Below are 23279 nucleotides of genomic sequence, written 5' to 3'. Positions count from 1 at the left end.
CAAAACAATAAAGGGTCACCATGGAGATCGGGAAGCATTATGTGTATTGACCAAACTCTTTTGATTTGAAGATACCTGTGACTCATGAGGAATAGCTCTTAACTAGTTATTTATCCTAATTATACTGGGAATAAAATTGGGAGCTGGCCTTAGTCTCACCAACATTCCACTTCTTCCTTTTCTGCAGAGAAAAATTTGGAGAGCCCTCATGCATTGTTCTGTTGTGCTTTATCACAACTTTACTGTCTCTTATGCTTGATAATATGTGGCTGTTTGTTCTTCCCCTCAGTTTTGGAATTTTGGGACTTCTTTCTGATTCTCCTCTTTCTTTTCTTCCCTATATCTTCTATATTCAGATTCTTGCCAAATCTTATTTTCAATTGATAGAAATCTTCCAGGCACACAAATTTCCATTATATTCAAATTTCTCTGTGGCAGAGGTTCTCAAACCAGGGCATCATGGCATCCCGGCCTGAGACCCCCCACCACTGGCCCTTGCATCTGGTAAGGGGCAGGGGAAGGGGGAAGGCATCACAAAGGGGGAAATTCATTGTGAAAACTAGAAGTGCTCTTTTTTTCCTTTTTTAAGACTTTTGCAAGCACTGGTAGCCCGGTGGAGGGTTTTCTGGACCTCCCAGACATCCCAGGACCGCAGTGCTGGCGGCAAGTAAGTAAAAATCCCCCCTCCCATCCTGGGGATCACACTGCTGCCTTCCTCCCGCCCCCTGCAACAACTTATCTTGGGTCCTAAACTCCTGAAGAGTTCGAGAACCAGGACTCTACATGGTCTCAAACCTTTCCAGCTCCGACCTTCCTTTTTATGTTCCTTTTTATGTTCTTTGCTGAACTCTTCTCTCCATGGAAACCAATATTTTTATTTGGCCTAAGATTTTCCATCTTCCACCTGAATTTTGATTTTCAACTTCTTTTTTTGAAAGAAACATCAAACCATCTCATAGAAACACTTACATACACCCAAACTCAGCATTCTCAGCCTGTGCGTCTGGGACTCACCAGTGGGTCATGACCCATTTTTTGGTGGTTCGTGAAACAGACAGAACAGATTAAACTTTGTGCAACAAGAGTTAAACAAGCTGCTCCTTGGGGGGGGGGGAGTACTGCTGCCCAATCACCATTACAGCAACAGCCTTGGCATTTACAAATCAGGCAGCAGCCTCTAGGGCCTCTAAAAGTTTGAGAACCACCACCTTAACTTATCCTCAATGACTCTTCCTTCCCTTTTATTTTACTTTCCTGTCATTTATAATGTCCTGTATAGTAAGTGTGTGGGCAGAGATTTTGCATTTTGTACATATCTATATAGTGTTTAAAAATATTAAGCAATGAAAACATTCAGGCACAACACTGGGAGCCAAGTAACAAGCATACAGAACCCTTTTTCTCTGATCCTGTCCTTTCTAGCTTAATTTGCAATATTTGGGCTGCATTCTCCAAAGACCACAGGAACATTTATTATGATGCCCAGATACAGCACAGCCAGCCCCCATATTCTCAGATTCCTCTCTAAAGGGACACAGAATGAATGCATTCCTCCAGATGGCTATTCATGCAGTATAGTGCAGAGTCCCAGAACTGTTAACATTACAAAGAAAAGATTTCAGTAGATGTGGGTTTGTTTGTTTTTAACTCTTTTAACACAGCTCCATAGTAAGTGCACCTGCTCAAATCCCCACATCTATGCAATGCTTAAAAGTACAGGAGCTTTGCTTTCTATCACATGTGGCTATCCTTGCTTTCATCCTCTGGTGGATGTCTGAAAATTCAGAGGGACAAAAAAGCTACTGAAAGAACTAGAAACCAAGAGGTTTGTCGGGTTCTAAGTGCAATGCAGTGGGGAAGAGGCCAGAGGTCGGTGGCCAAGCAACTACTCTTGCATGGAGAAGGTCCCAATTCAATTCCTGGCATCTCCAGGTAGAGCTGGACACGCCCCCTGTCTGAAATCCCAGAGAGCTTCTGCCAGTCATCAGAGCCAATACTGAATTGCGCAGTGGTCAGGGTCAGTATAAAGCAGCTGCACGTTTAAGCCACATGGCCAGCTGAGATGAATCAGTGCTCTGACCTGGGTCTGCGCCCAAAGCAATACTGGTCAGCCTGACCAAATCAGTCAATCAATGCCTTCATCCCCAATGTGTGATGAGTGTTTTGCTTAATTTCAAGCAGGGATTGATTTCTGTTTTGTCACACAAATTATGTTGAAACGGTCGTTTCTGCTCCTAGCCTAGCTGTTTTGGAGCATCAGGACACCATGGCAACAAGCAAGGAAGACATTTCACATAGATTTTATGGAGGAGGTCATAATGGAAATAGCTCCTGCCGAGCCTCTGCCTTGGACTCTCATCCTGCTACACAATACAGAAGAAAACAAAACAAGTTGCAGTTCTGGCTCACTTTGGAAAAAACCAAAACCAGTAAGAGAATGTAGAACCGATTTGATTGCCATCACAAAATAAATATCCCCCTCAGGTTTGGAGGGGATACTCAGTTCTTTCTTACAAACTCTAATGGGAAGGGTCATGGTTCAATGGGGGAGCACCAATGCAGCATGCAGAAAGTCCCAGATTCAATCCCTGACATCTCCAGGAAGGGCTGGAAAAAACTCCTATCTTATCGATAACACTGACCCAGATGTACTAATTATCTGATTCAGTGTTAGGCAGTTTCCTGTTACACAGGCCAACACACATTTTGCTTCCTTAAACATTACACCAATTCCTGGGTATATCTGGAGTGCCAATTCCAAAAATGGCATCCATTTTGCCCTATCACGTCTAGCTTTGGAGACACGGCATAACCTCTTTAGTGAATCGTTCGAGCAGCTTCCTCATGAGGAAGTCTACACCATGGCTTCTTCATGAGGAAGCTGCTTGAACTGTTCACTAATGAGGCTATACTATATCTCCAAAACTGGACGTGATAGGGCAAAATGGATGCCATTTTTGGAATCGGCACCCCAAATTCATAGCAAACCGCCATAAAGTTTGGGAAAAACGTTTCTGACCCTCAATTTTGTAGGCCTGTGTTATCTTAAAATAGCACTTCCCAAACTGTGGGTCATGACCCACTGGTGGCCAGATGACCAAATGTGCAATGAGGTCACAATCTCATGCTCAGTCTCAGAGCCTTTCTGGGAGCCACTGGAGGCTGCTATTAGGTCATGCTGGGCCCACAACCCACTCCATTGGCCTCTGCAGCCCCCATAATGCCTCCCAGAAGCAACCAGAAGTCACTTCTGCAAACTGGAAGTCACTTCTGGTAGCTTCCAGGAGACATTCTGGGGCCTACTGAAGTCAATGGAGTGGGACACAGGCCCAACTGTTGGATCTCAGCTTATACCTTGCTTCTGCAAACAGAGGAAGGGCAAGACTGGAACACCCCTCACTCAAGGAGGAACAGTCCTCATTTCTGTCTTACTTCTTGACATCATGGGGAGGGTATCCCCAGAGATCAGGAATGTTCCCCTTCCTCTTTCAGAGAACGTTAATGCAGCCAGTATTCTTTACTCAGCAGCTGACACCCCAAAATCCATCATTCTTATTGACACCCCAGAATCCTCTACTTATTCTTTCAACCTAACACAAGGCACAGCAAACCTGACAGATGCATTTTTAATTGATCAAACATCTAGGATCATTCCTTCAGCCTTTGAGCACGCTGTAATTTATGTATTCTTCAGACTTTAGACCAGGAGTGTCAAATTCATTTCATACAGAGGGCCACATAGCATTCATGATGCCTGCTGAGGGCCAGAAGTGATGTCATTAGGCAAGAAGTGATGTCATTAAACAGGTCATAACCAAAAATAAACACATTTTTCTTACTTAGAAACTCATTAGCTGCAAATAACAAAAGAGAAAATATACAAATCTTGATCATATTTCAAGATATGGGAGAGCCCAATTTTCATGTGGGCTGCCTTTTCAGCAGTAACGCCTCAGCACTACTCAGCAGCTGAAAGCCTGAGGGCCGTAAGCTTCTGTGGGCTGCATCTGGCCCACGGGCCTTATGTTTGACACCCCTGCTTTAGACCCTGACACAGCACTCCTCAGGAATAATTATACTGAGCTCCTTCTAATCTAACACAGTATTTGTCAAAGTAGATGCAACTTAGATGGATAGCCATAAAAGGCTGATCACATTAATATTACAGCAAACTTTGGTATCATGCAGAAGAAATAAATCAGAATTGGAGCAGCTGAAGCCAAGCAATTTTAGTAGCACAAATGTAACCTGGCTTTACTTCCATTATACAGCTGGATTTTCCCATTGAAAGTGGCAATAGATTCCCCCTCAAACACACTCTAATTTCAATGTATCTTGTCTATTATACTGCAGAGCTCCATCTTTCTCATAAACATCTACATTGTATTTACAGTCTGATCCTCTACATGTTTACCCAGAAACAAGTTTAAACGACTTCAATGGTCTTATTTCCAATAAGTAGGTATGTGTAGACCTGCAGACTGTGCAACAACAAACAGGCTACAGTCAAATGCTGGTACCCCTTCATCAGAAACCGCTGGAAAAACAATTCATAATGTAAACATAAAAGAAGAGGCAGATGCCAGTAAAAGAGGAGATCACAAGGAAACCAAGGGAGATGATACTGATACTAATCAGGAGTCCTTTCCCACTTCTCCTTCACCAGATGCTGATGTGGTCACTGGGTCAATTCAGCACTAACGTCTAGACTGCATTCTCATTCTCCTTCCAGTCTGCAATTAGCCATTCATCACATCCCAGGTTCCATGAAAACATGAGGGACAGGTCTTTGAGGTCTCTTTTACTCGACTGAGCAGGAAGAATTACATAACTTGAAATGCATTCTTATGACAGACGTGCATGCCCTCTCCAGTCGTTTGTGAATTCAAAGGCTTCATTAAATTGTGTTTTGTCCATGTGAACAAAATGTCCACATCTGATTACTGGGATAAAGCAGACAAAAGGGGGGGAAAAACACAGCAACATGTAACTGTGTGTGTGTTCCACCATTTGTACAGCTTCACTTCTCCAATAAATTTGAGTTATGCCATAAAGACATCACAGCTTAGAAGACCACATGTGCTGCCAAAAGTATGAAAAGAGACATTTAAGTTTACCTTTCAGTTAATTAAGGTAGACTACCCTGATATGGCTCGTGAATACTAATAGATGTTGTATAAACAATGAAAGCTTCAGAATCGCATGCTCCAAGGGACCTCACACAGAGGAGAGTTTTTCTTCTTCATTAGGAGCTGTTTATTAGGAGTTTATTAAAACTTTAGAAAGTGACTAAAAGCATGACTTCTGGCCTGAGTATCTTACACGTAAGTGCATTCCTCTTGCCAGCAAAACGTGTGTGTGTGTGGGGGTGTGTGTGTGTGTAGAATCTCATACATTTCCAATTAAAATACACAACACTATCAGGCTATCTGAAATCCTGATGTGGGTTACATCTCTGAAATGAAAGGAACTGCTGAGCACAGGCTGCTGCTCTTGTTGGAAAATAAAAGTAACCATTTGCTACAAACAGTAACAGTAAAGTAAGAGATCAATGCTCAGGCTTCCTGTACCAAAAGCATAGGTATTTATCAAGAGCTAGGTCAGATACAATTACAGCATTAAGGATAAGTATCCCAGTCACATCTCAGAACATTTTGGCCTGCTAACTGATCTACTATAAAAGTTGTTGCATGTATGTTGCTTGATAAGGGCCATGAAACTCTGAAACTACTACGAAAACAGAATACACTTGAGATAAATACCTCAATAGTTCCTCAATGTCCTCTTCAAGACCAGTGCTTAACACATGTTCTTTGCTTGCACAAGCTGTTGGCAATAGCAGTGAGTCACCCAGAGTTACAGTTCCACCAAGATCCGGGTCTTCAAATAATTTCACATCTAATGTTTGAGCAAACAATTTAATTAGATTCAAGTAGCATATAGGAGAAACAGCCTTAATGATAAAAGGGGGGGGGGGAGAAAAATTGTGACTCAGTGGGTATAGAAATGATGGCCATGGAGCTGTTGGCATATTGAACCCATTACACAAGCCAGGTCCATGCGGACCCCAACCACATGGAAGAGCAAGAAATCATTGTCAAGTGGGAAAATCTGAATCCACGCTACACTGCAATTGATCAAGCAGAAATCTTTCCTTGGAAAAAAATTAGATTATGGCACTTTGCATCACCTGTTTATACTCAGATCTAGAAGCAAGTTTACATTTTACAAATCTTACACTGCAATTCAGTGTGCGCCTACGTGGGAGCAAATCCTATTGAGAACAGTAGTCATTTCGAGAAAGATATTTTGAAATAGGAATGTTTTATAACTTACACTCATTAACAAAGAGTCTAGAATACAGGAGTTTGAGAACTAAGAGCCGAATCCTATGCTCGGAGGCACGGCTTTGTGCCGCCAAGCACTGTTGCAAACGTGCCATAAGACACGTTTGCAAGCCTCACTGCTGGGCTCCCGCCCGTGCTAGCCCAGCACCGGCTGGTGCTGGGCTAGCGCGGGGCAGTCGCCCAGCCTCCGCAACTCGGCAGTCTCCCGGACCGCTGAGCCATGGCACAGAAAGTGGGGGCAGGGACAGGGGCAGGGAGGAGATGTTCCAGGGAGGGGGGAGTCTGGGAGGGGGTGGAGAGAGAGCGGGGGGAGGCGTGACATGGGGAGGGGGGCGAGCTGGAGGCGTGCCTGGGGAAGGGGAGGCGGGTCCACAGAGCTCCGCTCTGCAGGATTCGAGGTGCTCGTGGAGGGCAGCAACCTTTTGGTCAGCAGTAAAGTGAGTAGCCCCATTACGGGGCTGCTTACCTTACCGGGGGGGGGGGGGAAGGGGATGAAAATCCCCTTCTCCCGAGGCACCTCCCACAGTAGCCCAGGGTGCACAGGATCCGGTGGCAGCCGTTCTCGGAGCCTGGGTGCCCCGGGCAGCTTAGGATTTGGCTGTAACACCGCACTGATCAGGGACAATTCATGGTTTATTCTGTTCAACAATTCTAAAGGTATTTCCAAGCCTAACAATTTACAGCTGTTTTCCATGTGGGGGGGGGGGGAATGTAATGCTAAAATCCTATACAGTTACCTGGGAGTAAATTCCATTGAACTAAATGGAATTTATGTCTGAGTAGACATGTGTAGGATTGTACTGTTAGCTGGCTTGGGACCATGCTGATGGGAGAGGAAAGGCCAGATATAATGATTCTGAACAATAAAAATTATGTTATCTCTCATGTTAGAGTTTACCAACATAGAAGCCGTTTCTTTATAGACATCTGCAGTCAATCCACTTGCAAATAATTCTGTATGACCAACATACAGTGAGGTTGTTTTCTGAAATGTATGTAGCAGAGAAGACACAATGGACCAAATCAACAATCTTGTCCTCACACAATCATGGAGTGTTTTAGGCTATCTTACTCCTTTCTTAATATTTGGTTTACTGAATGTGTACTGAGTTTTGCTTACACAGTCTGCAATCCTATACACACTTACCTAGGAGTAAGTCCCATCGATCTCAATATGACTTACCTAAGTAGGTATGAATAGGATTGCACTGACAGTCAGCTATCAAATAGTAGTAACAGAGATAAGCAAAGGGGTCTTCAGTATCTGGGGGCTCTTTTCCTTGCTTTTATCTGAACTAAACCCTTTGAATTATTACATAGATAAGCAAGTTAAGGAGTTGCCATTTCAGAATGAATGAAGAAAAATCAAACTTAGTATTTCATTATTACATCTGAAAATTTTACATTTCTGTAACATTTGTACACATATTGGGGAATACATATCAAGACTATATTGGAATGCAAATACATTTACTTTCTTTGGCTGTCAATTTCCTCTTGCTGTCAGTGAATGAAAAATCTTTAGCCAAGCCAAACAGTCCATCTGAATCCACTTCTTCATCAAATATGGATAATTTGGGCTTGTCCTCTTTGATTGGAGAGGTCATGGACTTCTTGGTCTTTCTAGATCTAAGAGAATTAACAAACAAAAGGGAAATCCACAAGAAGCACTGTTAGAACAATTAACACAATCCTGTGACATTACAGACTATGATCTTTGGAATTGTCATAGCTCCTCCTTTATAAACATACTTTAATTTTTCCAGGAATAATAGTGGTTAATTTTCAGTTCACTTCAGTAAGAAAGAAAGAAAGAACCTCACATGCAGGCAGATCTTGCTTTCCATGGCAACTGGTTGTGCTCCTTGAGACATCACTAAGGGCATCACCACCAGATAAGAGGGTACAACCAGAGATAGGGTACCACCAGATGCAATGGTAAAGAGTTCCTTTACTTGCAATCTCTATGTAGAAAAGGAAACTTCCTCACCCCTCCACGGACAGCATCATTGTCAAAATGCCCAAGTATACAAGTGCCCTTTCCTCCTTGATGTCGGATCATCTACATGAGCTGCTTGAGAAAAATCAGGAGGATATGGTGAAAGGAACAACCACCAAGATTACCTCTCCTTAGCCTGCTGAATCTTTTTTTTTTTTCAGGAGCAGGAAGGCCTGGACATGGACAAGAGGACCTAAAGACCACATGGTCAAGTACTTGAGAACTCCCAGCTGTGAACCAAGAGTGACTTTCCAACCAAAGTGTTGGCAAACCATCTGTAATGGAAGTTCAGACAATCATCAGGTGGATGATGTGGTGTTGACAGCAATTCCCATGTTTTGACAGCTGTTTGATAGCTCTGGGAAGGGCAGGGCAAGTTCCACAGTTGTAATCAATCAATGCCAATGGAGACTCTGATGGACACCTGAGCTTCATTTGATCTTGATGGGACTTTGTATGGACATGGACTAACAAGGTAGCTCACAGCTGAGCTGCATCTTGGACTTAACAAGGGGCTACAAGGATAAAAGGCAGCTTCAGAAGGACATGAACCAGAACTATGGGACCCGGATGGACCCACACAGACACAAGGGAATTGCCAGAACTCCTGGAGGACACAGAGGAGGGAACTGCCAGGACCCTGCTGGAGGAGACAGAGGAAGGGACCGCCTGAACTCTACTGGAAAAGACACAGAGGAAGAGGACATGGAGATGCTCCAGGACTGTACTGTGCCTTTGAAGCTGGATTGGACTTGGAGTTGGACTGGAGGTTTCAGACCTTCACCCAGTAAGTTAAGTGGAGTTTTGGGGAGGGAAAGCCTCTGGACAAGAGGAATTGCAAGGAATAAGTGTTTGTAGCAATAAATTTTGTTAATTGCTCAAACTGATAAGGAGTGCTGTTTGTTTCCTTTGCACACTGCAGCTGTTGTTCTTGGAAAAGAAGGGTGTTAATTAGCCAAAAAGCAGGCATTGGGCGACGGAGTATTTTTTCAGACGGACAAGACAAAGTGGTGTAGTCAGCAGGATTTGAACCTATTGGACAGAACACCAACCAACTGTGCACTCCAGATATTTTTATGGAGAAAAGAGACTTAATGGGGGGGGGGAGCAAATTATGTTGACAATGTGCTTAGAGTTGGTGGAGAGAACAGTGCTTGCTTGAACGCAAGAAAGAATAACTTTCTTGGCTGCACAGAGTTAGAAAAATAGATAAGCAAGACGCAGGAGAAGGAAAACCGTTGGCAAAAAAATGGGTAACAGTTTTAACCTCCTAATGTCACTCTGGATGGCACAAGGATCTCCATGGAAGGACCTCAGGTGGAGCACAGCAGGAACCCCACCCACACATCAACATTTGGTTTATGGAGAAAAACTTTCAAATTCTCTGGTCAGGGTATTTATAGGTTTAAAAAAAAAAAAACAGGATGGGGAGGAAGAATTACCATCTGAGCCAATAGGAGCTTGTTCCTTTTTTTGTCCCCCTGATACACCCATTTCCAGGTCTTTATCCAATTGACCATTTAACTTAGAGAAAATTGATGAACTAAAGTTGGAGGAACAGTGGATGCCTTCAGTATGTCCAAGGGGGCCTAATGTTCCATTTCAAGAACTTCAGGAGGTAACATTTCATTGTTGAGGAGCGGTGGCTAAGTGGTTAAAGACACTGGACTGTCGGCTGAAAGGTTGGGAGCCCCGAAGTTTGAGACCCTGATAGTGCAGAACAGAACAGTCCTTTTGCTGGCCTAAATGGCCTTGCTCTTCTCTAGTTACAGGACATCTGAATGTTTATACTATGCCCTGCAGGTTCAGATAAGGTAGTCAGACAAAGTGCAGTTACCTTGGCAAAATTGTGATAAGGCTTCTCAAACCAGCGGGAGGGGGCAAAGGAAAAGGATTTTCTTTTTTAAGTTCAACGTGGGTGCCAGTCATTCCTAGCATTAACCCTGTACAAACAGATACAAGTGTGGAGAGCCCTAGTGCAGGTGCATAACTGTCATAGTGAATGTCATTCCATGTTACTGAAGACTTTTCTACCCAATGTTGCATTTACACAACAGGGATCAAATGTGTACACCTGTGGGCTGATCAGAAATGGATTAAAGTCAGTCATTACAAGGCCAGTATATGAGTACAAATAAAGACTATAGGCACCAATACAACTTTTTCAGCAATGGTACTAAAAACAAACTACAGGTAAGCAGTAAGATCAGCAATATCCTGCCCATGTTCAATCCCTGTTAAATAGCTCTGTAAACACAGATCACTGCTAAACAACATGAGAGTTTGTGTGCTTCTAAATGAAACTTACGGTAAATTAGGAAAACAGAGAAAAATGTTTCTGCTGACATTCAATCGCTTAGCAACATGAAACCAAGAAGAGAACTACAGCCCACGTTTCTGCACAGAATTGTGTGTTTAAGAAAAGCATTTTCTGGAAAAGTCCAGATTTGCATGGGAAAAATAGGAATTTCTTACCTGAGAACTCCAGTTCTGGGAAAGGAAGGATGGCATTTCCTACTGCTGGGATGCCCCTCCTCCTGGAAGGTAGGATCGGAACCTCAATGAACGGATACTCCTCCCACGTTGGGGGCGTCCCATGGTGTTCCCCAGTCCGGAGTCAACAAGCAGGAAAAGACCTGATGTCCCCCTGTTCCTCAGCAGTGGCCTGGCCCTTGATTTGTGGCGTGTCCACAGCGAGGGTTGACTATGGCGATACCTAGCCAACTGTAGGAGTAACTACAAAGAACAACCCCAACAACCGTGTAATGAAATCCCACTAGGGTTTTCTGCCCCCCCCCCGGAGGCCTGAGGTAGCAGTGCACCCCTGAGAAGTGGCGGGCAGGATGCCATCCTTCCTTTCCCAGAACTGGAATTCTCAGGTAAGAATAGGCCTGACGAGCATGCTCTGCTCAACCTCCATGCTGTCAGATTGAAGAGGTGTGGCTGAGGATGGGCCCTGGAGCAGGAGGTCCTGCTGTAGCGGGAATGTCCAATGGTTCTGTGTTGACAGGCATAGGAGCTCTGGGAACCACGGACGTCTGGGCCACTTCGAAGCGATCAGAATGACTTTGGCCTGAAGCTGCTTGATTCTGTTGAGGAGACGCTGGAGTAGCGGAACTGGTGGAAAGGCGTACAGAAGACCCTGAGGCCAGGGGCTGCTTAGAGCGTCCATGGCCTCTGCCCCCCTTGTGGGACCCTTGCAAAGAATTTTTGGATTTGCGCGTTCTCTTTTGCGGCAAAGAGTCTTTTGGGACGAGTGCAGTCCCAAATCTCTCTTTCACCAGGCTGAAAACCCACAGGTTTAGCTGCCACTCTGTCTCCAGGATCCGCTGCCTGCTTAGCCAATCCGCTGCGGCATTGTCCACTATGGCCATGTGCTCCACCCGTATGGCTACGAGATCGGCTTTGGCCCAAGTGATGATGGCTGCCGCCTCTTTGTGGAGGGCCGTGGATCGTAGGCCTCCTTTTTTGTTCATGTAAGCCTTGGCAGTTTCGTTGTCTGTCCTCACTAGAACTTGCTGGCCTTGGATCAGGTGGGCGAATTTGCTCAGCACCAGACGGATGGCTTTGAGTTCCAGCAGGTTGATGTGCATGTGGGACTCCTCCCTGGACCAAGCTCTCTGGGTGACCGCCCCCCTTGTGTGGGATCCCCACCCCAGAAGGCTGGCATCCGTGGTGATCACTCTGGGTTGCAGAGTGGGGAACTCTCTGCCAGTTTGGAGCGGCTCCTCCACCATGCCAACTCCTTCTTGACCTTGGGAGGGATGGATGTCTTGGAGTGGATGTTGTTCTCTATCTCTTGCTGAAAGCACAGGAGGAATCACTGGAGCGCCCTGGCATAAAAGTGTGCCCATGGTATAACGTCCTGGCAAGACACCATCATGCCCAACGGCCTGGCTAGCGTCAACACATCCTGTTGCTGTGTTGTGAGCAACGTCTCCAGAAGTTGCCATATCTTCTCGCACCTCTCTGGGGACCGAGAGACCTTGTATTGGGTAGTGTCCAGTAGCAGGCCCAGGTGCAACAACTGGTAGCTCAGTTGCAGGCAGCTCTTCTCCCTTTTGGTCATGAACCCCGCTTTCTCAAGGGTGTCTACAGTGATCTGGATGTCCCTTAGGGCACGAGCCTTGGAGGTGGCTCGGATCAGGATGTCGTCCAGGAAGGGGTACAGGAAAATCCCCTGGTGGTGTAAGTGAGCCACGAGGGCCACAAGGACTTTTGTGAACATGCGTGGGGCTGAGGTTAGGCCGAAAGCAAGAACATGGAACTGTAGATGGCATGATCTGAAGCAGAAGCGCAGGAAGCGGCGATGGTTCGGACATATTGGAATATGCATATAAGCATCGGAGAGGTCCACAGAGCCCAGCGCATCCCCCTTCTCCAGTGCTGCCGCTATGGACCTCCAGGTCTCCATCTTGAAACAGCACTTCCAGAGGTTGCCTGCCACCTCCTTGCCGCTGCCGCTTGGGGGGAGCGGCGACCGACCGGAGCTTCGCCGCCCTAGTGAGCCTCCTGCAGGGCGCTCTGCCGCTGGCTGCCAGGGCCTGAGTCCTTCCCGTGGGGGAGGGGGGAGGGCCCAAGATGGCGCCCGCCACGTGGCTCTGGTGCTCCTGCTGGGAAGGCGCTGCTGCTGCTGGTGTGGGTCTGCCGCCGGCTCCACGAGGGGGAGGGGGATGGAAGCCTCCCATGCTGCCTCAACCCGATGTTCCTACCCACTTGCAGTGAGGGGAGAGGCAGCGCTGAGTCCCACCAGCAGGCAGGCTCTGGGCTGTTCAGAGCCTGGGAAGCGGGGGGGGGGGAGTTCTACCCCCCTGCTCCAGGGAAGGAAAAAAAGAAAAATACTGATGTCGTGCCAGAGCACAACAGAGGTCTGTCCTCATTCCTAGAAGATAGGACGGGAACTGGGGAACACCATGGGATGCCCCCAACATGGGAGGAGTATCCGTTCATTGAGGTTCCGATCCTACCTTCCAGGAGGAGGGGCATCCCAGCAGTAGGAATGCCAGCTCTTCCTTCCCAGAGAACATCGGGGCAATTTTGGTACGCTTTCCTTTGAATTTGGTACACAAAGTGTGACAGCACTTAATATTTCAGCAGAGTGTGACAGCAGAAATATTTCGCCAGAAATAAAAAAATAGGTCACATCCCAAGTTTCTAAAACTTCCTGGCAACTTTCATGGTGCCTGGAATGCAGAGTCTGGAACTGGGTTAACTGTTAACTGGGTGTTATTGTGGCCCCAGTAATATGTAAGGCACTGCCCTCCAGTTGTAATCAAGGATCTCTCCAACAAACTACCTGTCTCCATGTCTGCTAAGGGAGGAAGTACAGGGGCGGATTGCTCATGATCTGGAGTAAAGGATACACGACTAACCTAAAATATTATTTGGAAGCATTGTACAGACCTACTATTCTATTTCAAACAGGGAATCAAAGCTCAACAGCTAAAAGTCATTAAATAACTCAGTCCTACACCACTACCCCACAGCTGGTGGAATGGACATTCTGCTGGTGGAAGGAGGAGGATGTCAGTGAAATGTCACTTCCAGCAGCAAGTGCAGTGAGGCATGCATGTCTAGGCATGTGCAAGTAAGGCATGTCCCCTGGACACCACGTGACCATGGGGTTGCCTCCTTCTCCTGTTCAAGCATCCTCGCAGTCTGACCACTGTTCCTGTTCCTTCTCCTTTGGAGGTTCAACAAGAAGGGAAAGGGTGAGAAGGGAAAGGATGGTTGGATCGCGGGATCACTGCCACCACCAGTGCCTCCTTCTCCTCCTGTATCAGCAGCCCTGTGGTCCAGCTGCTGCTCCATTCCTTCTCCTTAGGATACTCCAAAGAGCAAGTCTGTATAGTTACAGAGCAAGTCCTCTGTATAGTTTAGGCATCTGCCAGTTCAGTAATTACACTTGTCTATTTTTAGATTACCTAATATATGTCACCCACTGAAGTATGGAAAAACTCAGTGTTTGGTGGGTGTGTGTGGAATATTTGTGACTGTCTTTTCACTCACTCCCGTTGTATGGACATCACTCCTGAACTGCTTTATGAACAACATAAATAGCATTAACTGCAGTATAGATTTCCTAAGGTCACTTCAAACCAAGGAAACACCATTCCCACAAATCTGTGTTTAGCTTGTCTTCACAAATCTGTATAAGAATCAATGTCAGTGACACAAAACACAAAAATGTACACCATGTTAAGCACATGCCAACACAACCCTGAAGTCAGCAGCAGTTCAAAGAGGGTTCTGCTCCAAATAAGGGCTATTTAGTCAATATCCAGTAAGTAGGATTTACTGTAGCTGGGGAAGGAAAAGGCACTGAGTGATGAGTGATCAGCAGTGCCACTATCTAGCATGATGTCATCATCAGAAGGAACTAGGAGAGCTTGATGTGCTGCGGAAGCAGACAGAAGCATTTCTAGCCCTGATAGTTCACTCAGACACTGGTTTATTATTAGCACAGTTTGTGACTTCTCCGAAACATCTCTTATTACTATTCATATTTACACTGGGTCTGGAAAGCTTGTCCCAAGGGCTTTGCTGCTAGCAGACTGAATGAGGTCTGAACTACGATATCCCAATATAATTTCTGCCAATAGTGGCACGCTATTCTTTTCTGTAACCAAACACTGCTGGGATTACAGAATCTGTTCAATTACTAAATAATGGGTAGAAATAGTTCTACCGCTTTAGCTCAAATGAAGTTATGTACAAGCCATGCCTCTGTATTTGCGGATTAGGGACTTGCAGTTTTAACTAAACACAGGTTCCGAACCCATGGTTGAGGCCGTACCTGAGCTTTCAGACACGACCAGAGATATTCTCCAGTCGCATGTGGCAACCTTTCTGAGGCCTCCGGAAGTGCCAAAAAGGCACTTTTGGTTTGACTGAAGAATATCTCTGGTCGCCTCTGAAGGTCTTATGGACCAGGACCTGCAGATTTGATTATTCAGGGGTTTTGGTGTCCATGGGGGGTCTAGGAATGCTGCTGCTGATACGGCTCCCTTCCCAGCCCTGATCAGTCCTTTTCCCCACCCCATTCCTCCCACCTCCCTTCCAATCCCTTGTGCTGACTTATTGACACTGGCAGGTGTCTCAGTTCACTGGCACATGGCTCTGGCTACTTCCCACTTGCAACAGGAGCCAGGCCACACAGACTGGCATGTTGCCTTTTGCAACAGCCATAAAGGGCCTTGTGCCACTGGAACAAGCATTCTGCAAGCATAAGGCCCAAATAGTATTAGGCCGGAAGTCAAGTCCTAAGCACACATTTGAAAGTAAATCTACACAAACTCTAAATCACTTACCCTAGATTTAATGGGGTCTGCTTCTCAGTAACTGTACAAAGGATTAGGCAATGAGTGTAGAAAAAATATACCACAATTCTAAGCATGCTTACCAGAAAGTAAGTAAAACTTATTTCTACTCAAGGATGTTTTGAATCATGTTGCTAAGATTCTTTCTAGGTATGTACTCTTGAGGCTTTTTGTTTATCTTAATCTGTTCTAGTCCATGAAGAGTTCTCTCTCCCTCCCTCCCTCCCTCTCTGCCCAGAAATGGAGCAAACAAGCAACCAACGCAACAAACAAAAAACTGGGAATTCACAAGTCCCTTCCTCCCCATCTCCATTCATTACTAGGGACAAACATTATGTACTACTCTAGCCCTCTTTTTAACACAAAAAAGTTGGTCTTTTTAGCACTTCCCTTCCAAACATAGGAGGTGATTTAACAAATGTACAGAGATTCTCTGTACTACCTGAATTATTTTGCAGTGTATCAAGAAGGAATTACAGATACAGCTCATTCTCAGGCTAGGAATTCTAGAAAGAGATTTCTGGCAAGATTTTACATTTTGCTTTTCCCCTAAAATTGTTTCAAAGTGTTCACATGTAAATATTGGGCTAGTGCAAATGAGAACAAAATATAAAGGTAACTTCCTGCATTGCACTGTTTATACATAGGAGTCTGCCAGGACATCTTTGTCAGACTTACAGTGGACAGGCATAGAAATCCTGTTACAGTACAATTAATGAAAAACATGAGATGACTAGGAAAATCTGTACAACTGTACAACTAGTACAGGTGACTTAGAAGAGCCATGGAAATAGCTACTCACCTTAGGTAAGAGCTGCTTCAAGCACTAAGTAGGAAAACTCTGTAAACTACCTTCAAGTCATCAATGTACCACAAATGACTAACAGACAAGTTGGCTGTTAACATTGTGGGTTCGTAACTTGCATAGATTTATTTGCAGAATTTATGTACATGTTGCTCACATGAGTAAAGATCATGCAGAAAAGAGCTCTAGTGGTTCCCAAACTGAGGGTCCAGGATCCACCAGTGAGTCATGAGCTAATTTTTAGTGGTCCGTAAAACTAACAGGGCAGATTAGGCTAAGCTATGTGCATCAAGGGTTAAACAAGCTGCAGCTTGTGGGGGGAGGGGCACTGCTGCCCAATCACCATTATAGCCACACCCATTGGCATTTATAAATCAGGCAGCAGCCTCTAGGGCCTCTAAAAAGTTTGCTCTAGACCAGGGGTGTCTAAAGTTTTTGGCAGGAGGGCCACATCATCTCTCTGACACTGTGTCAGGGGCCGGGGGAAAAAAGAATTAATTTACATTTAAAATCTGAATAAATTTACATAATTTTACATAAATGAATATATTAAAGATGAACTTATGTGAATGAATGAAGGTTTTGCAATAGCTCAAGGCCTATAAAAGGCCTTGCACAAAGCAAGGCTGGCCTTTCCTTTGCTGCCACTGCTGCATCACAGACATGAAAAAGCAAGCAATGGAGGGAGCCCTCATCCCATAGCTCACGCGAGAGGTCAAACAGTCGCCCTCACGCTGAGAGCAGTTGCATCAGGCCAGTGAGGCTTCCAACAAATCTCCAGAGGGCCAGAAGCTCATTGGAGACTGGGGGCTCCTTGAGGGCCACATTGGGAGTCCTCGAGGGCCACAAGTGGCCCCAGGGCCGGGGTTTGGGCACCCCTGCTCTAGACACAGGGAGGGAGCTAAAGGCTCAAATTTCCTGAATTCATTTCCTAACATCATCATCATCATCATCATCAAGTATGAACATTCATGCTAACCTACATTCACTTTTGCTGCCATATGAATAAGCCTTTTCAGAAACGGGTCCAGTTATTCATTTAAACTCATTAAAGGTTCAGAAAAACAAGCAACTGAAATTCACCCTATTAACATTTTCTATTGTCAACACAACAGCTCTGTGAATCAAGTTATTCAACATTTCCTGTTCCTTGTGTGAAAAAGACTTGTTTTGATCAATGAGGTAATGCTAATTTTGAATTCCAACTGAGGAGTTGAGTCATGCAAGGATGATAAAGCCTTTAAAACAAAAGATGTTTAATTCTGCCCAGTTAGATAAGTGCCAAAGCTATACTAGGGAGAAGCTCTGGATTGCATTTAGCTGTACTGAATGTTGTAAATATATACTATATATCAGTGGTTCTTAAACTTTTAGCACCAGGACCCACATTTTAGAATGAGAATCTATCAGGACCCATCAGAAGTGATGTCATGACTGGAAGTGTCATCATCAAGCAGGAAAATTTTTAACAATCCTAGGCTGCAATCCTACCCACACTTACTCAGGAGCAAGTCCCATTTACTTTCACTGTTAACAGGTTACTCTGTATATGATTTTAAAAGTACAGATATGTAACATATCTCCAATGCAGTCACATGCCATAGTAGCTTAAAGTATTTTATTAATTAAAAGTAAAACACTGAAATGAATAGGGATCTACCTGAAATTAGCTTGTGACCCACAGTTTGAGAAACACTGTCCTATATGCTTTTTAGGAGCCATGGCCTACTTCTCAGAAGTGGTAGAAGAGGAAGTAAAGTTGATATGGGATTGTATTACTGCAGGCTACATGATATTGGGTTGATATGGGATTGTATTACTGTAGGCTACATGTGGATTTACATGACCAACAGCCCAATTCTATGTGCTCTGGCCAGCAGTATTGGCGCTCCAGTAGCCTGCAGAAGCAGGTAAGTCACTGTAGGAGGGGAGGGTGGGTGGGGAAGGGGGTGTGGCAGGGCAGGGAGGCTGCAGGAGGGAGTAGATCTGACAGTGATGATGCGTACCACATCTATCCATGTACGCTCCATTTTCTTCCACACTGCAAAAACATGGCTGTGGATCCTAAGCTACTAGTGAGTCCTACAACGGATCTGGCCTATACAAACAGATGAGGTACTAAGTCTATTCTTGGACTGTGCCTATGCTTCAGATGTCAGGGTAAGGTTGTTGAATGGTTGAGTATGCACAATACAAGAATTCCCAGATCATAGAAACAAGAAGAAGATTTCTACATTATATTCATCTTCTAGTTTTCTACATAAAGCAACACTTCAGGAGGAAGAGAAAGAGTGATTAAATATGGGGGAGAGCAGATTAGATACACTTTCAGGGTGCTGCACTAGCACAAAATGTGTGTTAATTGGTGACAAAAGTTGTTTTAAAATGGCAGCTCTGACAAGCAGCTGGGATTGGAAGTGGCACAAACATTTGCATCACTTGGCAGCTGTGATGTCTGAGCATGCTTTAGGGTCTTAGCCAGTAACTCAACAATTGTCAAAAGCAAACCCCAAAGGCTTTGCAGCTGTGTACTTAAGCAAGACTGATTCTTCCAAACAGGTGGCCATAGAAGCTACATGTTTCAAATTATGTATCAGTAGTGAAAATTTTATTTTTATTATTATTATTGGATGTTAATCCAAGGTAAAGGTAGTTAATATTTTTATTCATTTAAAATTTTTAATACCCCTTGCGTCTCCTACTTTCTGAGAACATGTACAAATTAAATTTGTAAATACATTTTTTAGTTTTTAGGGTGTCACAGGAACAAGACTCTACTGTTTAAGATGACAAAAATCGTAGTGATTCATAGTAATTTGTAAACAGTGTTGGCTTTACAATGCCTCTGTTCACAGTGATTGTGAACACAACACTCTCACTTTAAAAATCAATCAATCAAATCTTATTGACCGGTGGAGGAGTGGGGGGGTTAAAGTGCTAAGTTTTGCAGAGCACCTCACTGCAGTGTGCAAGCGCCCCCTTCCCTTCCCCTTTGGAGCCATTCCAGGCCACTAGAGCAAAATGAAGAAGATGCCTCCATTTTGCTGTAGTGGCCCAAAATGGCTCCAAAGGAGGGGAGGGACCACTTGCATGCTGCAGTGAGGCACCATGGAAAACACAGTGCTTTACAACCCCTCTAGTTATGCCACTCATATTGACATCAGAAATCAGCAAAGATACATTTTTCTTAATTTTGCCTGCCTGATGCTTTTCACATTTTAGATTTGGAGTTCCAGAATAACTCCCTCTGATTGTAGTTAGCAGCAGCATAGCTGAAAGAGAGGTGGTTCTCCCTCTACCACTGTTTTTAAATAGTCCACGAACCGTGACTCACATTGCTAGCCGATTTATGTCCACTCAGAAGTAAGTCCCACTGTGTTTAATGGTGCATATTGTTGGAGTTGGTGCAACTCCGTCTGCTGTCCAGAAGGGGTCAAGTTATGGCCCAGTGAACCTGACCTTTCTACCTGTTCTCTCTGTAATCCTTGTGGGGTGTGGCCCTAACCCTTTATCCTTCCCTTCTCCTCTGAGCACCTCCTCTTGTCCTCCGACCCGTTAAGATGGGCACACCAGGGCTCTGATGCCCAGGCCATCTTGAGCACAAGGCATGCAGGGCAAGGCAGCTCCAGGGCCTTGCTATCTCTAAGTGTTAGCTGAACCTCTGATCCTAATCAGATGCTGTAAACATACACTCAATGGAACTGTAAGTAAATAACTTCTTTTTTGCAACTTTAACAAGCCATTGCCTCTTTGTCTTTTTTATTGATTAGCAGTCAGCCAGGTGAGGGAGGTTCCCTGGGGTGATACCCAAAAGGGGGGTCTGCTGCTTAAGCTACTCTGCTCCTCCCCCCAAGAGGAAACAATTTTTAATTTCCTCCAACATATAATCCCAGGCAAGCATGCATAGGATTACAGCTTAACATAGGTATGGATGGACAGGCAAACTAGAAAATATCATCATATTTGCATGCCTGGGGTTTATCACCCCAAATGTATAGCTAAAAAAAGCAAAGATGGTGGTTGATGGAAAACTCTTCCCAGAACAAGAGACTGAATAGTAGACATCCTCCACAGATCCACTTCAGAAACACATTTCAATATAGGGTTAATGCTAATTGTACATTTAAAGACAATCACTAATTATATCCCTGGGAGCTTTCACAAGCTCTCGTAGTTTAAACCTATAATAGCCGTATGTGTCTGCTAATCTCATCCCAGCAGTAGACACATTACTTCCTAAACAGCCAACTGTGAAATTTTACCTTGCAGCTTAATAAATACAGAGATTTCTCTTTTCTTTTTTTAAACAACCTCTTGCTTTCCTATGTGAATAATTTCTTAATTCATTTGAATCAGGATCAAGGGTTAGTTTTGGGGGTTCACTTCTTCCCCCTCCCATGTAACATCCTAGATGGAGAACATAAAAAATTATTTGCAAAGAATTAATCTGATTAATTCTATGATTAACTAATCAAAGAATTAATCTAATCTAGTAATCAAAATTCACTAAAAGTTCCTCCAGCATTCCTGTAATGACTCAAGATCTACTCAGCAATATAAGTCAAAGGCAACTAGAAATTGAAGAATTTAATATGTTTCAACTTCTTGCACATTACAGTGGTGCCTTGCAAGACGAATGCCTCGTGCAACAAAAAACTCGCAAGACGAAAGTGTTTTGTGATTTTTTTGGTGACTCGCAAGGCGAATTTTTCTATGGCCGTGCTTCGCAAGATGAATTTTTTTCCTTTTTTTTTTTTGGTTTGTTTTAAATCGCACTTCGCAAGACGAAAATTTCGCAAAACGAAACGACTCACGGAACGAATTAATTTCGTCTTGCAAAGCACCACTGTATTAGAAATATAAAATGCCCCTTAATTTTTTCTAAAAGATACAAAGCATTGTGTTCAAACAAATATCCCCGTGATAGCAGTAATTAAAACGGTAATTTGTTTCCATCTCAGTCCATAACATGCATCATACATGTTACAGACATGCATGGTGACAAGTAACTTCCAACAGTTAGCTTGAATGCCTGCAAACTAGATACTTACAATGGGATGTGAATATGCTGCAATTCCACAGAAGCACAGAATTTATTGTCTGACTCAAAATTCAGCTTCCTGAAGATTTCAGTTTTCATTTTTAAAAAAATCAAGTTTCTAGATCTTTTGACTGAGAACACATGCTTGACATTTTGCCAGATACTTTCCAGGTTTCTATGGCAGATGCAGCCATGTTACAAATAAATAATTGTGCCTTTTGTGCGACCTATCACATGGTCAGGTGTGGAATTTTCCACTTAAGGCATCATGCGGTGCTCAAAAAAGTTATGGTTTTTAGAATACTTTGGATTTCAGTGCCTCTGCTACAAGTTGGGCATCCCTTATCCGGAGCTCTGAAATTCAAAGTATTCTAAAAACCATGAACTTTTTGGCTTCGACATGATGCCACAAGTGGAAAATTCCACACCTGACCTCATGTGATGGGTCACACAAAAGGCACAAAATTATTTATTTATGATAGATTCTGATATGGTCAATTGCCCTAATGAAGTCTGGAAAATTGAGATACACAGCTGATGTGAACATGTACCACAATGCTCATATTGTCCCTCATGAAGCTGATGGCTACATCCAACAAGGATCACATCCACACCTAGGGCCATCATATAAGTTACAAGACTGGAGCTGCATTGGGGCATTTTTATTTGCCTCCTTTTCTCCGATCACCCAACACTTTTACCAATGCCTTTTTTTTCCCCAGACTGATTTCCAGAAACCAATGGCAGTCAGCAACTTAAAGAGTCCAGTGGTCCACTGGGGGAATCATTCCCTCACATCCTCATTCTAAACATGTTACACGGATTACTGTAAATGCCATAGAAATGGATGGCCTTCTTCCACAAGAAGAGTGTATGGTCAGAGTTCAATACTCAAAGGGGGAAGGAGCCAAAGACTGCTTTTGGTATGCACCCAGCATGATTCCCCAAGTATTTTTTTTTTCAGGCCACATGTTCTCGCACTGCATCTTGAGGACATCCCAAAGTTTACCCAAATTTCAGCAGAGGCCTGTGGAATGAGATGGGGGAGCAGGAGCTTCATGATGGAGGGGCCTGCTGCAGGTATAGACCTCTCCTGTGGGCTTCTGGATCCTGGCCCCAGCCTTGTGACAAAACAGATGGACCAAAAACTGAGAAGCAAGCAATTGCTTGTTTTGGCATTGGGACAAATGTACTACTTAAATCTGATATACTGTAAAATATCCAGGAAAACATGTTACCCACTTCAAAAGATCATTTTCCTACCCAAAAAAGGGCAGTCTCTTTTGTATATACTGACAGCCAAGGACCATTCCATGGAAAAAAAATGCTTTATCCAGTTTCTTGGCATCAGTAATGATGGTTGCTTGCTTTTTTATTTTCTTAAAAGAAAACATTTTGAACTGTAAAATATCCAGAAAAATAGTTCTGATTTTAAGCAATATAGCAAGTTGCTATTTGCAGGACATTCAGAATACACAAAATACCAGAATAAAGAAAAAAGATAAACCACTTAATCTGGAGTCGTCCCTTAAGAGTCAATAGACCTATTCTTCCCAATTAAATACTGCATGGTTTGCCACCATGAGTTCCATCCAATTCTAATTATAGCAATTGTTACCTGGAACCTTAAACTTAAAGGTCATTTAGGCTGCAATTCTAAATGTACACACTATCCTGGGAGTAAGTCCCAATGAACACAATTGGATTTACTTCTGAGCAGACATGCACAGCATTGTGCTGTTAGACCCAGCACTAACACCTATTTGAA

At 44.0% G+C, this 23279-nt stretch overlaps 1 protein-coding gene across 1 annotated transcript in view; it reads right to left on the bottom strand.

Moving 5' to 3' along the window:
• HS1BP3 (HCLS1 binding protein 3) overlaps positions 1 to 23279 on the bottom strand; it is a 43496-nt gene that overhangs the window by 6206 nt on the left and 14011 nt on the right. Inside the window, exons 5-6 of the mRNA XM_066611718.1 lie at positions 7822 to 7976; positions 5763 to 5898 (exon numbers count right to left, since the gene is read on the bottom strand). Of these exons, the coding sequence (XP_066467815.1) occupies positions 5763 to 5898; positions 7822 to 7976 (291 nt within the window). The remainder of the gene's footprint in view (positions 1 to 5762; positions 5899 to 7821; positions 7977 to 23279) is intronic.

The sequence above is a fragment of the Tiliqua scincoides genome, chromosome 1 (genome assembly GCF_035046505.1).
Source record: "Tiliqua scincoides isolate rTilSci1 chromosome 1, rTilSci1.hap2, whole genome shotgun sequence".
Lineage (NCBI taxonomy): Eukaryota > Metazoa > Chordata > Lepidosauria > Squamata > Scincidae > Tiliqua > Tiliqua scincoides.
This window is presented reverse-complemented; position numbering and strand designations above follow the sequence as displayed.